At 41.4% G+C, this 16416-nt stretch overlaps 1 protein-coding gene across 1 annotated transcript in view; it reads right to left on the reverse strand.

Moving 5' to 3' along the window:
* Positions 1-781: 781 nt before the first annotated feature.
* Positions 782-16416, reverse strand: part of ALMS1 (ALMS1 centrosome and basal body associated protein) — a 143951-nt gene continuing 128316 nt past the window's right edge. The window contains exons 19-25 of the mRNA XM_081101544.1: positions 12441-12561; positions 10595-10798; positions 10129-10355; positions 8063-8246; positions 6782-6845; positions 1934-2033; positions 782-929 (exon numbers count right to left, since the gene is read on the reverse strand). Coding sequence (XP_080957670.1) covers positions 885-929; positions 1934-2033; positions 6782-6845; positions 8063-8246; positions 10129-10355; positions 10595-10798; positions 12441-12561 — 945 coding nt within the window. The 3' untranslated portion in view covers positions 782-884. The remainder of the gene's footprint in view (positions 930-1933; positions 2034-6781; positions 6846-8062; positions 8247-10128; positions 10356-10594; positions 10799-12440; positions 12562-16416) is intronic.

Below are 16416 nucleotides of genomic sequence, written 5' to 3' on the forward strand. Positions count from 1 at the left end.
ACTGCCAAGATGAATCACTGCAGTATTGAAGGCAAAAGGTGGCCCAACGAAGTACTGATAGGGTGGTCATAATTATCTGGTCACTCAGTGTGTGTGTGTGTATATAATTTTTTTTTCATTATCACATATATTAACTCCTGCTTTTCAGAAGTGGTTTTCCAGATTATAAGCACTGGTTCCATGTGAGACAATAAATGCTCTGAGGCTTTAATCCTGCAAACAAGGGGGTGGGTGGAGGAAAATTCACCAAAGGATAGTGGCCTTTCTTCCCAGCCTACAGCTCCCAGGGCAGCTGCGATGAGACTAAGGGGAGTTTTAGACCTGAGATGCCTTTGTCTGCTGGAGTCTCTGGGTCTGCCCAGAGGGTCCAGACACCCTCTCCACAAAGCCCATGATAGGGCTCTTGGCCTGTCCCCTGTGTTTCCAAAAAAGGGGCCACATTTCAGCCTCACAGCCCATTTCCCTTGACTGACCATTTTAGATTGCGGCTCCCCATGCACTTCAGGGGAGACGTGGCACAGCTCCTGATGGGAAAGAAATGACCCTCTATGGCTTGTTTTACGCGGAGTCAATAAGAATATAAAAAAAAGAAGTTATTTATTTCCTAAAAGTATAAAAACGCAAACAAAAAGGGACTCTTATCTAGAATAAGAAATAATAATGTTATAACAAACACTCCTGTGGGCAAGGCCACTGTAAAGAAAGTATTGCTCCCAAAACATTAATAATCTTACCACTGTGCCCCGGACTCTTTAGAAGGTTACTATGTCTAAATTACACATGGACAAGGAGTTTGTTTTATTGAACCAGACTCAAAAGTAAGGGTTACGCTTCTTCAGGTTGATAAAATAAAATTCCACGGCTCTGAAGAAAATAATCTTATGTCAGTCCCAGGGAACTTTTCTCCCCAAGAGTTGATTGGTCACTTTCTGTGGAAGAAAAGACAGGCAGGAAAGAAGTTAGCAACCCTTGTGACCAGGCAGACAGGCACTCCTTCCCGCGGACATGGCACTGAACACCAGTGGGGTTCTGCCCAAACCTTGTTTACCTTCCCCAGCTACAGAAACTATGGTAATTATATGAAAAATACTTCCTGCATTGTTTAGGGAAGATGATCTATAATCAGTACCTATTATTTCTGTATCGATGCAGATACTCTATAATCCTGATAGACTAAGCCTTCCATCAGTTCGCAAACACACAAGCACAGTGAGAGCCTGATGCAGTGCCGGGGCCTCCGCACTTGAGCAGGCCCGGCCCGGACTCTGGATGTGCTCCAGAGGCATTTTCCACCCACGGCGGTCTGGGATGACTGCATCTTTTGGTTCCTGACTTGCAGCGTCCTCTTGGGTGAAGTAAGGGGGTTGGGAAGGAAACCAGGACAATGAAGGATGTGGGCCTTTAGGCACTGTAGCCCATTTCATTTCTCAAGGAGTAAATTGCTAGCAAGTGTCCCTGACTATGAGGTTCTGGGACCCACAGCACCACTGATTCCAGGGGAGCTGGGGGCACGACATGGTGCTGGCGTCGAGGTTCTGGCAACTCTTAAGCTACACAAAGACATTTTCCAGCCTTTTAAAAGAGTTGTAAAGTATAAAACTACCATCTGCGACATTGGAATAAAAACACAATTCTACTGGATTTGACCATTTCTACCATAATGTACATCTAAACTGACCCCTAAGGATGAAATTTGGTTTCCTTCCAAATGTATGCCTGGAAGGGGCCTTTTTTAGGTTTGGTTTTTTTATTTTTAGATTTGAAATCTAGTCATAGGTGCCTCTATCTTCCAAATGTCAGCAGCGGTACAACGCATCATGAGCTTAAGTTCACTCCCCAAATGCAGTTAATTCAAACAGGTCAGGTGTGTTTCACTCAGTTTTTTCTTCCTTTATAAACCTGACCAACCCCGCTCTGGGACGGACTGACTGACCTTTTTATACAGCTGGGCTCGCAACCGGTACGACTTATATTCCAATCTCCTCCTTTCCTCTTCTCTCTTTTTCTGTACTTCTGGAAGCTGCTCATAAATCCTTAGGAAAGACAGAAAGCAGTGAGGTTACCAGACCATAGAGGCACATGATGTCTTCTCACCAATCTCCCTACATTCTACCCTCTCAAGGCATCCAGGCCCTCAGACAAGCCTGGCCCATAATGAGCCCAGCTTCCTGTTAGACACTTGAACACAAAGAACTCTGGCCTGGGGTGTTTATGATCTGGAAAGGGAGACAGATAAAGAAAAATACATTAGTCCGCCAGCGTGGCTCAGTGGTTGAGCGTCGACCTATGAACCAGGAGGTCAGGGTTCAATCCTTGGTCAGGGCACACACCCCGGGTTGCAGGCTCAATCCCCAGTGTGGGGCAGCCTAAACATAAGGGAAATGACAGGGGGAAAGTACAATCATGGTCACATCTCCAAAAGGTGACACAGTATTACGGGAAAAGAAGAAACTTATTCTGAGTGAAGTAGGTCAGGGCGGGCCAGAGAAGACATTAAGCTTGAGGTGGGTCTTGAAAAATAGGAGCAGAAAGGGGATGGAAGGAGAAGGGAGCACGGGCAAGTCAAAGCTGCTCAGAGTGTGGGGAGCAGGTGGGATGCAGGTGGGGAGGGAGGTGGGTACGGAGGGCCTCACTGCAATGTGCAAGCCTGGGCTCTGTCCTCTCAGGGATGGGGAGGAACATGGTCAAACATGCACTTGATAAATGTACTTTAATTAGGAATAATCTAAATTTCTAATAAAAACAGCTACACAGATGATGGACTATAATGGAATTATTACAAAGCATAAAAAAGGAACAAGTATACACTTTAAAAGTCACTGTTCATTAAAATACAATGAAATATCACCTCACACCTGTTAGAATGGCTGTTATTAAAACAACAACTGAGAGGTAACAAATGCTGGTGAGGATGTAGAGAACAGGGAACCCTGTGCACTGTCAGCGAAACGTAGGTTGGTGTGGCTACTCTGGAAAACAGTACACACAGAACTACCCTATGACCCAGCAATGACACTGCTGGGTGTTTATCCAAAGGAGATGAAATCACAATCTCAAAGAGATAGCTGCACCTTCATATTCATTGCAGGATTATTACAGAAGTGAAGACATGGAAACAACCTAAGTATCCACCAATGGATGAATGAATAAATAAAACATGACATATATGTATATACAAACACACACATATTTATAAAAATATAAAATGGGGTATTATTCAGCCACAAAAAAGGTAATCCTTCCATTTACAACAGCATGGATGGACCTTGAGAGCAATATACTAAGTTAAATAAGTCAGAAACTGTGTGATCTCACCTAGGTGTTGAATCTAAAAACATCAGACTCAGAAACAGAGACCAGCATGATGGTTGCCAAGGGATGAGGGGATGGGACAATGGGGAGATGTTGGTCAAAGGGCACAAACTTCCAGTTATAAGATGAAAAAGTTCCTGGGACCTATGTACAGCAAAGTGACTCTAGTTAACAATACGGTACTGTATACTTGAAAGTTGTTCTGAGAATACAGCTTTAATGCTCTCAGCATAACAACAATAAAATGGTAATCATGTTCACTAATCTTATTGTGGTAATGTTTTCATATATGACATTTTCAGCTGCCTCCTGCACACCCCCTACTGAGGATGTGCCTGCAACCAAGGTACATGCCCTTGACCGGAATCGAACCCAGGACTCTTCAGTCCCTAGGCTGACGCTCTATCCACTGTGCCAAGCTGGCTAGGGCCCCTTTATACTCGTAAAGCTTGAGGCCAATATTGGTCAATGTGAATTTTATCTACTGAGCTCTACTGTATTAGAAATTAAAACTGAACATTTTAAAAGTATTTATTTCTTATTTTTAATCCTCACCTGAGCATATTTTTCCATTGATTTTTAGAGAGTGGAAGACAGAGGGAGAGACAGAGAGAAATATCGATGTGAGAGAAACACATTGATTGGTTGCCTCCTGCACGAGCCCCGACCAGGGCCCAGTCCAGGGAGGAGCCTGCAACCGAGGTATGTGCCCTTGGCCAGAATGGAACCCGGGACCCCTCAGTCCTCAGGCCAACACTCTATCCATTGAGCCAAACCAGCTAGGGCAAAAGTACTTATTTCTTAATTCACTTAAAAATAATAAGCCTGTTGCATGCTAACACGTATAATATGTTTTCCAAAACTAAAATGTTTAGTAAGAGTGGAACTGTTTTACATATTTTGTAAAACTATATTTTATAAATATTTAATGTCTGGTTTAATAAAAGACAGCTAGATTTTTACATCTGCTTCTGTATTACATTTGGTGTAATATAAAGTTCTAGTTAAAAGATACATTTTAAAAAATCCAGTTTACACACATATGTAGTTGGACAAGAGAGAAGTATTTTAATATTCTTTTCAGATAATTGCTGATTTTCTTGATACTGCACCAAAACTTGACAAGTGGTAGTTTCTTAAAAAGTAGTTGCAATGTGGAATCTAAAACCATATCAATGAACTTTTGTACTCTCATATAAACAGAGGTTACCAGTCTACCTTGCACTTTGAATGTATCGTCTATCCATGCCTGATTTTGTAACACAATGCAACAGTCATTGGGAGAATACTGGCCCAGTGACTTATGCAGAGCTTCCAAATGCTGACATATTTACTTATATAATAACATCTTACTTGTTAATATCATTGCTGATATCAGAAAAGTCTCAGTACTGGGAGGTAGTCAACCATATAGTGGTAGACCAAGTTTTCTAGAATTTGATTCTTTGCTTGAAAGCTCAAATTTTCTCTTTGGCAGTAAATACTGTCAGCTGTTTTCCTTGAAGTGACAGACTCACTTCTTCATTTTCAAGAAAAAGTCTGTCATAGGCCCAAGTCGGAATAATCAGTTTATCCACCATTCCTTCAAGTAAAAGCTGTGTTCTACCTCAGCTCGCTCCACAAACCTCGGTGTGAGTGCTCTTCCTCGAACCAGTCATTGGTCTTGCACGCAAGTGCTCTGCGTGTACTTCCCTTACACTGCTGGCATGTGGCTGTAAAAATACAAAGCTTTCTGCCCTGGCCAGTATTGCTCAGATGTTAGAGCATCTGTTGGCATCTTTCTTGGTTGCAGGCTTGATCTCGATCCCTGGCCCCGGTCGGGGCAAGTGCAGTAGGAAACCAATTGATGTGATTCACATCGCTATTTCTCTCTCTCCACCCCTCTACCTCCCTTCCACTCTACTCTCTCTATAGATATCAATGGAAAAAATATCCTTGGGCGAGGATTAAAAGAAAACAAAACCAAACCTTCTAGACCAGCACACTCTCAAATAGTGTTAAGGCACCAGCAGTTTTATTCCTCCCCCATTACTTTTGCATCATCAGTGCAAATGTCAACACACTGAAAAGGCACTAACATTCTAGTATTATTTTGAGATTCATTTTGACCTGGCAAATCCCCTGAAAGGGTCTCAGCAAATCCCAGAGGTCTACAACCACACTTCAAGAACTCCGTGACTAAAGCATCCCTTTGAAGTACCTATAAGGAAAGGGTTTACTAAATGGAGAGTAAAAACAAAATTTTAGGAGGAATGCTTTAAACATCTAAGATAAACTGTTTTCAAGCATTCTGCTGGCTATAAAACTGTTCTTATTTAAGGAGGTAGCTAATGAACCCCTAAATCAGTGATGGCGAACACGCGAACTCATTTTTTTGGTTGATTTTTCTTTGTTAAATGGCATTTAAATATATAAAATAAATATCAAAAATATAAATCTTTGTTTTACTATGGTTGCAAATATAAAAAAATTTCTATATGTGACATGGCACCAGAGTTAAATTAGGGTTTTTCAAAATGCTGACATGCCGAGCTCAAAAGATTCGCCATCACTGGCCTAAATGGTAACTCTTAATTTAGTTATTCCATGGCATTCTCATGATCAATATATGCATATCTCTAATGCGTGGCTAACACACACAATGACACAAAATTAAAAAAGTATATAGTCTTTCTCCTACCCAGTCTCTCAGTTCTTTTTCCCAAAGGCAACCACTATTATCAGTTTTTTGTGGTCCCTTGCAGAGATATCCTATGCATATTAAGTGTTTGCCTCTACAGAAGCCCAGATACTTATTTTTAAAGACTATAAATAGTGGCATGTACACGTGCTTCTGAAACCTAACTTTTTTTCAAGCTTAACTTAATGTGTATTGGACAATACACCATTATTTCTCACTGTACTGAATAGATTTCTAGAAACAGGATGGCCTGGATAAAGGTAAGGCCCCAAATAAATATTTCAAAATACTCTATATTTAGGTTTCTAATAAGGATGAGCTTGACTAAGGCACACAAATTAGTGGGAATTCTATCTTTTTTTAAAAAAAATATATTTTATTGATTTTTTTCCGAGGGGAAGGGAGAGGAATAGAGTTAGAAACATTGATGAGAGAGAAACATCGGTCAGCTGCCTCCTGCACACTCCCTACTGGAGATGTGCCCGCAAGCAAGGTACATGCCCTTGACCAGAATCGAACCTGGGACCCTTGAGTCCGCAGGCTGACGATCCATCCACTGAGCCAAACCGGCCAGGGCTCTTTCTATCTTTGGTAGATGAGTCATTCATACCATGATCTGCTACCTATTCTTCTCTTTTTTAGTGTCATACATGAGGAACTACTTTCACAACTAATTCTTAATGTTTTAACTTGAGCAGAATGCCTTTATTCTGAAGGCAAGCCAGAGCTCTTGAGTACTTGCTGGCCTGATTTGTACTTCTCTAATTACTCTTATTCTTTTGGCCTTACCGTTTAGACCTCTGAATCATTTCCTTCTTTCCAACAGGCTTATACTTCTGGGCAGCCAGGAAACCTAAGCAAGAGAAAAAGGGGTTTACAGTGAATAGTGACATAACAAGGAAGGGTGTGGTATGCAAGAGCTGTGTGACAGAGTTGCTAGGACTCTGAGGGCCTACTATGAGCTGACAGTGCTAGGTGGTCACCAACGGTGAAGGCCAAGGCCAAGGTTAAACTGTGATAACTGTGACAGCAGCCTAAGTCTCCTGAAGGCACAACACTGTGGCACAGACTAGACTAGGAATTGATACACTGCCCCGTTTACAGGTAATGTGATGAAAGTGTTGGGTACTTTATAGAGTTTTCACAGCTTTCAAACACTGCTTTCATCTTACACCTGAGCATAACTGTGAAGAGCACTGATTCTGGAGCCAGCCCACCTAGGTTCAAACCTCGGCTTAGTAGGTACTTAATCACTTAGCCTTTGCTTTCTCATCTCTAAAGTAGGGATACTAATAGGATCTACCTCAGGAAGTACTGTAAATATTAAATGCCAACAATGTCTGAGTAAAACATAAGGGCTACATAATTATTACTTTTTATTTTTTAATATATTTTTATTGATTTCAGAGGGGAAAGGAGAGGGAGAGAGAGATAGAAACATCAATGATGAAAGAGAATTATTGATCAGCTGCCTCTTGCATGCCCCACACTGGGGATCGAGCCTGCAACCCAGGCATGTGTCCTGACCAGGAATTGAACCGTGATCTCCTGGTTCATAGGTTGACGCTCAACCACTGAGCCATGCTGGCCAGGCCATAACTATTATTTTAATTACTAACACTACTACTTCTATTATTATTATATTATTATTATTATTATTATTATTGCCACCCTATGAAGTAGACAAGCCTGAAATCAGCCCCCTCTTTAACGAAAGAAACGAACAAACATAATACTACTTTTGGAACTAACTTGCTCACAGACACAGAGATTGTTTATAAAAACACCTTCTTACTGTACACTCTCGTTTTTAAGATGCAGTGATAGGGCAAGAGTAACTGGGTTCATTTGGATCATGAAAGTACTAAGAGCTAAACTGGGTTCTGTGACCTCAGGAGATGTAAGTCTCAGCAAGCAAAGAAGTCTGTCTGTCTGTCTGTCTGTCTGTCTGTCCATGTAACTGGCCTGGCGTTGAGCAGTGCTTCTCCCAGCAAGAAGCAGACCTTAGAAAAAAGAAAACAAAAGCAGACCTTGACCTCTGTACCCAGGAAAAGAAAGTGCAGCATGTACCTCTCTTAGAAAACAGGTGCACGGTGTCCCCCTGGCCCTGCCATTCTCGCCCAGTGTTGAACAGCGTCTCCCGCTCACTTTGTAACACGTTCTGTAGCTTCCTCTCCTGGACTATTAACTTCAGGCGTTTTATCCGCTCCCCAGAGCGGGAGATGAAGTCAGGTCTGTGAAAAATAAGTGATTCCTGAGGAGAAAAAGCCCCCATCCTCACATTAATGATGCAGTCTGCTCTCTAAGGGCATAGAAAAACAGGACCTGACCAACAGATTTAAAGAGTCTATTTCTAAAGCTATTTTCTATTCTATTCTATTATTGAAAACTAGAGGCCTGGTGCACAAGATTCGTGCAGGGGGGGCCCTCAACCCGGCCACGCCCTCTTGCAGTCCGGGAGCCCTCAGGGGATGTCCAACTGATGGCTTAGGTCCGCTCCCAAGCAGTCAGTCGGACAGCCTTAGCGCTGTCATGGAGGTGGGAGAGGCTCCCGCCACCGCTGCACTTGCCAGCCATGAGCTGGCTTCTGGCTGAGCGGCGTTCCCCCTGTGGGAGCGCACTGACCACCAGGGGGCAGCTCCTGTGTTGAGTGTCTGCCTCCTGGTGGTCGGTGTGCATCATAGCGACTGATTGTTCTGCTATTAGGTCGATTTGCATATTACCTTTTTATTATACAGTGGGGCCTTGAGTTACGAGTGTCCAGGCTAAAGAGTTTTTCGAGATATGAGCTGTCTCTTGGCTGATTTTTTGCTTTGAGTTGCGAGCTAAAATTCGGGTTATGAGCCAGCTTCAGATACCTCACCGCTAGTTGGTGCAGCGAACGTCAGAGTGAACGCCACAACATCAGCCCAGCATCACATGTCTCACTCATTCACTGTTGATTTGACATACGAGTAATTTGAGTTATGAGCTCCGTCACGGAATGAATTAAACTCGTAAGTAAGGCCCCACTGTATAGGACTAGAGGCCCATGCACAAATTTGTGCACCAATGGCCTGCGGGATTGGGCTGAAACCAGCTCTCCGACATCCCCTGAGGGGTCCCGGATTGCGAGAGGGTGCAAGCCAGGCCGAGGGACCCCACTGGTGTATGATCGGGGCTGGGGAGGGACGCGGGAGGTTGGCCAGCTGGGGAGGGGCCATGGGAGGGCTCCAGGGTGTGTCCGGCCCATCTCGCCCAGTCCTGATCGGCTGGACCCCAGAAGCAAGGTAACCTACCAGTCGGAGCATCTGCCCCCTGGTGGTCAGTGAACGTCATAGTGACTGGTCGACTGTTGTCCCCTGGTGGTCAGTACACGTCATAGAGTGGTTGAGTGGCCTTAGCATATCATTAGTATATTACACTTCGGTTGAACAGATGACCGGACACTTAGTATATAAGGCTTTTATTATATAGAATAATCTAACAAACTCTCTGTGCGGGAGAGTTCCAGTAGGGAAATCAGAGAGCTAAGATGTGGCAATTACAACTCTCCCAGATAGAATGGAGCTTGGCCCATTGTGCTATATTAAATTTCCCTTCAAATACAGGGTGGGGCAAAAGTAGGTTTACAGTTGTTGGTACACGACAGTTTATTCTTGTATTGTTATTTGTTAACTATTGTATTATTTGCCATAGAAACAACTGTAAACCTACTTTTGCCTCACCCTGTACACCATTAAATAACATTTCCTGTAGCTCCCAAACAACAAATAAAGAGACTTAGTGCCCTTTAAACCTCATGTTATATAGCAGTAGGAGTTCTGGAGGAACAAATATAAGGCTGAGCCAACATGAGACTTCCAGGCCAACATGTGTCTATAAACCCAATAAGCAGTGGTGTCACAACATCCTTCCTTCTACTGCCTTGTCTCCAGATGCTGAGGGTGATGCATGATTTAAAATGGTTAACAGAGTAAGGCATAAGGCAGCCTTTGATTAATGATGAGAGTGAGAACAGATGAACTCTGGTGGTGCTAGAAATGAGGGTCACATGACTGTGCTTCTGAAGGCCAAGTCACAGATTTAATTTCTTTGTACCTCACCCTTTTACCCCCCTGAAACACAGGGCTAAGATGCACTCGATGTCCCTGTACCTGTAAGGTTGCTTTCACCAGTGGCTTCAGTGGGCTTCTGCCTGGGCCTGCCAGTGACGTGTGGCTGGCCGTGTGCTGGCCCTGCCAGTTCTGCTCCCGCAGTGGTTCCCTCCAGGGTTTGGTGTTGGTTATCGGTGCAAACCAGGCGATACCAGGGCCATGATGATTGAAGTTTTCCTTCTTAGGACCAGACTTCACATTTTCCACAGGAACAAACCATGAAACTTCTACAGGAAATATTTTTAAGAAAGGAGACTTTTCATATTTCTCAGAGACATGTGCATAAAATAGGCTCTCAGCAGATTTAGCTGTTAGAGGCCATCATGATGCCCAGGAGTCTGCTTAACTGCAGGAATGACTCTGTAACTGTAGTGCAGGGGGTGGAGATGGGGTCAACACAGGGTCATTTAGAAAAAATAATCCAAGCACAGCTTTTCTGCTATAAAACCGGGAATTAGAAACTGACCTTCACAGCAACTCTGCTTGTTCTTCTTTAACTTCTTGTCTCCAAGATTTCTGGTAAGGAGCTTTTCTTCTTCTACTTTTTCTTCTGACCAAGAAGTCACATCACTGTCCTCTTCCACTTTAACCTCACTAAAACTTGGAGTTGGGAAAATCACCCCAACATCTCGAGTGTTTTTTTTGACACCATTCACAATCTCCAAGTTTCCTGAGGGGAAAGATCACAGATGTCTCTGGGAGCAGCCTTGAGACTTAGTTGGCAGGTAATATATTCAAATAAGTAAATGAAAAGTTTTTAAGGCTTCAAAAATGCAGGCTATGGCCTTTGTTGGGTGGGTTGGAGTGTGTAAGGGGGAAGAGAGGAAGGGAGGAAAGGTGGTAGAGGGAGAAAGGGAGGGAAAAGAGAAGAAGAAAAAGGGAAGGGAGAGGAAGAGAAGGGGAGAGGGAAGGGAGGGGGGACAAGAGAAGGGTTTTTATCTGAGTTAGTTTAGATATTAGAAGGAAAGAACTACTAATATAGATTCAGTTCTGATCCCAAGTGAGAAAGACAGAAAATGCTTCTAGTCCTCCTGGAAGTCACCTAGGTAAGGAAGAGGTTGACAGATATAAAGGCATGACTTGGGAAAGAAAAAGTCAATGCAGAAGTTTATTTTTGTTTTATAAAATCAAAAGATATAAAAAGGCATAAAATGAAAAGTATCCTTCCCACTCCTATTCTCCATTCACTCAGTTCATAACCCCATTATTCCAGAGAATTTTCTGTGTACATTCAAACAATTCTCTTATTATTTATTTATTTATTTATTTATTTATTTATTTATTTATTTATTTATGTTAATCCTCACCAGAGGGTATTTTTCCATTGATTTTGAGAGAGAGTGGGAGGAGGGGATGAGAGAGAAATACTGATGTGAGAGATACCCATTGATTGCCTGCCATACACTGGATTGAACCTGCAAGCCAGGTATGTGCCCTTGTCCAGGAGTCGAACACAAGACACTTGGTGCTTGGGCTGATGCTCTAACCACTGAACACACCAGCCAGGGCTCTTCCTTATTTTTTAAATACATGTAGTAGCATGCTATACACTGTTCTGTACCTTATCTTTTCTTTTTAATTATATGTCATGGAGATTTTACCACAGGGGTGGGCAAACTTTTTGACTCGAGGGCCACAATGGGTTCTTAAACTGGACCGGAGGGCCGGGACAAAAGCATGGATGGAGTGTTTGTGTGAACTAATATAAATTCAAAGTAAACATCATTACATAAAAGGGTACGGTCTTTTTTTTCAATAGTTTTATTCATTTCAAACGGGCCGGATCCGGCCCAAGGGCCGTAGTTTGCCCACGGCTGTTTTACCATATTGGTAGAGAGACCTTTGTCATCCTAAGTAGGATTTCATTATATAGATGTACAGTAATTTATTTAACCATTTGGCTATTGATGAACATATAAGTTGCATTTTATTTTCTGCTAAACAATACTTCAATTAACTATGTGGTTAATTCTACACACTTGTCATTTTGCACATATAATGCACAGTATATCTAAAGGCTAAATTCCAAAAGTCAAAGTGAGGGTGATAGAAATTTTGATAGAAATAGCCAAATTGCCTGTCATACGGGTTATACTTCCAACTTATACTCCCACTAGAATGTATGAGAGCACTTATTTCTTTAGACTCTTGCCCACATACTTGCTATGAAGCTTAGATTTTTGCCAATCTGATAGGTGAGTAATGACATTTGAGTATAGTATTAATCTTCATTTAGTATCATGCCGAGTATCTTATATTTAAGAGCTACTTGTATCTTAGTGGAAAGAAATGTTTAAATTCAAGTAATTTACCTGCTTGCACGCCCTTGTTTAACATATGTACATTTTGTTTGTCGCAAAGGGTAGAGTTTGAGCTCCAGAAATTACTGGTAGAAGACGAAACAGAGTCAGAAGAAATCATATGGTTTACCACCTAGAAAAAACAAGAGACCCTGTTGTCATTACCTGCAGTCAATGGCACAATTACCCACAGAATAAGAAAATCGTCACCAACCAAAGAGAGCCCTTTCTTATCCCATTCAAACTGCTGAGATGAGCATGCTACCACAGGATTCATGACAGGGAGGAGAATGCTGCTGTGGTTGAATAAGGGCTTGAGCTGTTTCCTGAAGGTAAGACAACACACAGACAAACAGACAAACTGGGTATATTCCTAGGACTTGAGAAAATGGAAGAAGGTGTTAGCCAAAAATCAGCCTGGTCAGTCTTCAGAATGAAATTTTGACTGGACACCTGCCTAAGTTTTGATGAGAGAGGAGAGGGCCAGGGGTAATTACAGAGAGCGATGAGCAGCAGAGTGCCTTCTAAGATCAGGCTCAGATACTCACACGAGGGTAAATGCTGCAGAGCTGAAAGGCCCCTGAGAAGTCCTGAATGAGTGCTGCAAAAAGCATTAAAAAGCCCAAAAGGCCTTTTTAGTTCAGTTCAGAGCAAGGACAGCAATGAAAGTTGGAAAAATTCATGGATTTAAGGTGATGGTGGAATATTAGTGGGTGACAAAAATATTATCAAACTGCAGTTGAATAAATACAGTATAAAATAGTATTTCTTAAACTTGCCTATCGCAACAATCCCCTTGGGGAGTGGCCCTGACCCAGAACGATGAGTTGAATCTCACTGGGAGGGAAGGAACGTCTTGCTCATCTCCTTAAGCAGGTTTGGTAGAGGTAAACTGAAGACCAAGTCAGGAAAGGAAACTGCAAGTACTTGCTCCCCTGAGCTAGATAAACTAAACTACATTCCAGGGATTTCAGGAAACTTAGCAACAGAATCCTGGAGGAGGGAGCTATGTTAGATGTCTGGGGCCAGGAAATGTTGTAATTGGTGGGTTTAAAACTAATGACCTGAAATATTTTAGAATGGATCACCAATCTGATAGCTTCAACGAGGGCTCGAGGGCTCGTAAGGCAGGCAGAGCAAGCCCTGCCAGGTTAGCCTCGTTTCCCCTAGCAGACATGGTCACTAACTGGCAGACAAAGGAATTGTAGTAAGTACTTGATTTGAACAAATGACAGAAATTCTCATGACATCTTTGAGGAGTAATATGGGCTGAATGGTAATATAATATTCTTATCAACACAGCAAGAGGCCATTACTGAGCGACAGATCTCGCATTCAACACAAACATTTCCTCAGCGCTTTCTGAGCGGCAGTCACTTGGTTTACTCTGGCTATTCCTTAACATTTTATGTATCAGTGTATTAGAGATATGGGAAGCAGATCTCCCCTACAATGCACATCTGGGAGGGCCTAAATGGTTGCCACAATCCCAAATAACAGGAATAATAGGCCAAATCAAACAAAGGTTAACTGCAAAGTCCCACACGTTAGGCAGGAGGAATGGCAGAAACTTGGATGCAGTAGAAAAAGCTCTGGGTCTGAAGCCTAAGACCTACGTCAGTCTCAGATCTTCCCTTCACTGTTTCTACTCGAGTAAGCCATAATCTCTCTACACCAGTTTCCCATCTAGAAAGGGAAACTACATATCTGAAATTATCAAAGTGTTAGAAAGAACAAATGATTTACATTCTAAACAGTAAAAAAAAAAAACCCCAAAATTATGAGATTATTATGTTAAAAAAAAAAGTATAAGCTCAGAAAGGGTGGTGAAGATGTGACTGACCAGCAAACACTACACCTTTTCTGCAACTGTAAAAGAAAAAAGAAAACGCAGCAGCAACACTTTAGGTACTGAAACAGACTGATTCTCAAGATAGATTATATACTTTACAAAATGTAAAGTATGCTGCCATTTTTGTGAAAAAGGGTATAAAACATATGTAGGTATTTGATTTTTAATATATAAAATACCTATGAAAGAAAAGAAACCGGGTTGGAAAGGGAGATATAAAACTTTTTATTTGCAGATGGCATGATCCTATCTGTAGAAAATATGAAGGAATCCATAAGGAGGTACTAGAATTAAAAAAAGTTTAGCTAGAGTGCAGAATATAAGATCCATAAGAAAAAAATCCATTGTATTTTTATATCTAGCAATGAGCAACTGGAAATAAAATCAAGGAAAAATTCCATTCATAATATCATCAAAAAGAATAAAATATTTAGGAATAAATTTAGCAGAAGGGCAAGCTTTGTACTCTGAAAACTATAAACCGTTGATGGGAGAAACTATCAATCTAAATAAATAGTGAGATATTCCACATATATAATTTAAATGTGGGTAAAAGACAGACATTTCACCAAAGAGATATGAGTGACCAATAAGCATATGAAAAGATGTTCAACATTGTCAGTCATTAGGAAAATGCAAATTAAAAATCACAATAATATCACTTTATATCCACTAGGATAGTTACGATAAAAAAAAAAGATGGATAATACCAAGTGTTGAGAAGGAAGCAGAGAAACTGGAACCTTCACATATTGCTGATGGGAATGTAAAACGGTACAGCCACTTTGGAAAATGCTTTGGCATTTTCTTAAAAATTAAACATAAACTTAACATTACCCAGCAATTCCACTCATAGATACATACCTCAAAATAAATGAAAGCCTGTCCACACAAAAACATTTACACAAATGTTCACAGCACATTATTTATATTATCCCCTCAAATTAAATAATCCAAATGTCTAACAACTGGTAATTGGATAAACAAAATGTGGCCTCTATCATATAATGGAATACTAATCACCAATAAAAAGAAACTACTGACACAAATTACAACATGGGTGAACTTTGAAAATATGCTAAGCAAAAGAAGCCAGATGCAAAACACTACATATTACATGACTGTATTTGTACGAGATGTCCAGAAAAGGCAGGGGTGGGGTAAAAAATGTCTGGGGTTGTAATGCAGATTGATTGTAAACAGTTGTACAGGGACCTTTTTGGGGTGACAGAAATGTTCTAAAATGGAATTGTGGTAATAATTGCACAACTCTGTAAACTTACTAAAAATAATTGACTTGTACACTTTAAATAGATAAATTTTATGTTATGTAAATTATACTTCAATAAATGTTTACAAAACAGGAGTGGGAAGGACACTATCAAATACTCTTTTACACATTTTAAATTTTGTATCATGTGATTGTATAATTAGTTTAAGAAGTGAGAATAAAATAAAACCTTACAGAGAAGAGTGTAGCAATAAAGGTTTAATGGCTCTGGTGAGTTCAATGGGAGTAAAATGTGAGGTCATAGAACTGTTCTAGCCACAGAAAGGAAGGTGATCGATCTGTCAACACGCTCTATCTGAAGTACATGCAGCATGCTTAGTTCAGAGATGTTTACAAATAGGATACTGACAAACTTCATAGACCCAGGAAAGCTGCCATCTTGGAAAAGGGGAGTAGAAAGCATGACCTGGGAGGAATAGTTCAAAGAGTGAAGATCAGAAAGAAAACAAAAGAAAATAAAAATACTTCAGGGAAGGAAGAGGGGACACAAGAGGTAGAAAATTAGATCTATTTTCTGTGCCTTTGGAGTGCAAAACTGGAAACAGAGCCAGGATATCAATGCAGGCTGATCTTGGATCTTTGTTAAGTTACATCCTTTAAAAACTGGAGCCTTACACAAATGGGATGAGCTGCCCATGAGCAGTGAGTGGAGGAGCTGTTGAAGCAGAGGCTGGAGCACCTTCTGGTACAGGTGAGGCAGAAGTGTTAATGATGGTCCCTTCCAACCCTGAGTCTGAACCTCCTGGTTCCGAAGCACACACCCAGTCGTGATATGCTCCACTGGTGTGAAAGCACATTGACATCTGATTACATGAGAAGACTTGGTGTGTATGTTTCCATTTCTA

This window comes from Myotis nattereri, assembly GCF_964212035.1.
Source record: "Myotis nattereri genome assembly, chromosome: 10".
NCBI classification, from domain to species: Eukaryota; Metazoa; Chordata; class Mammalia; order Chiroptera; family Vespertilionidae; genus Myotis; species Myotis nattereri.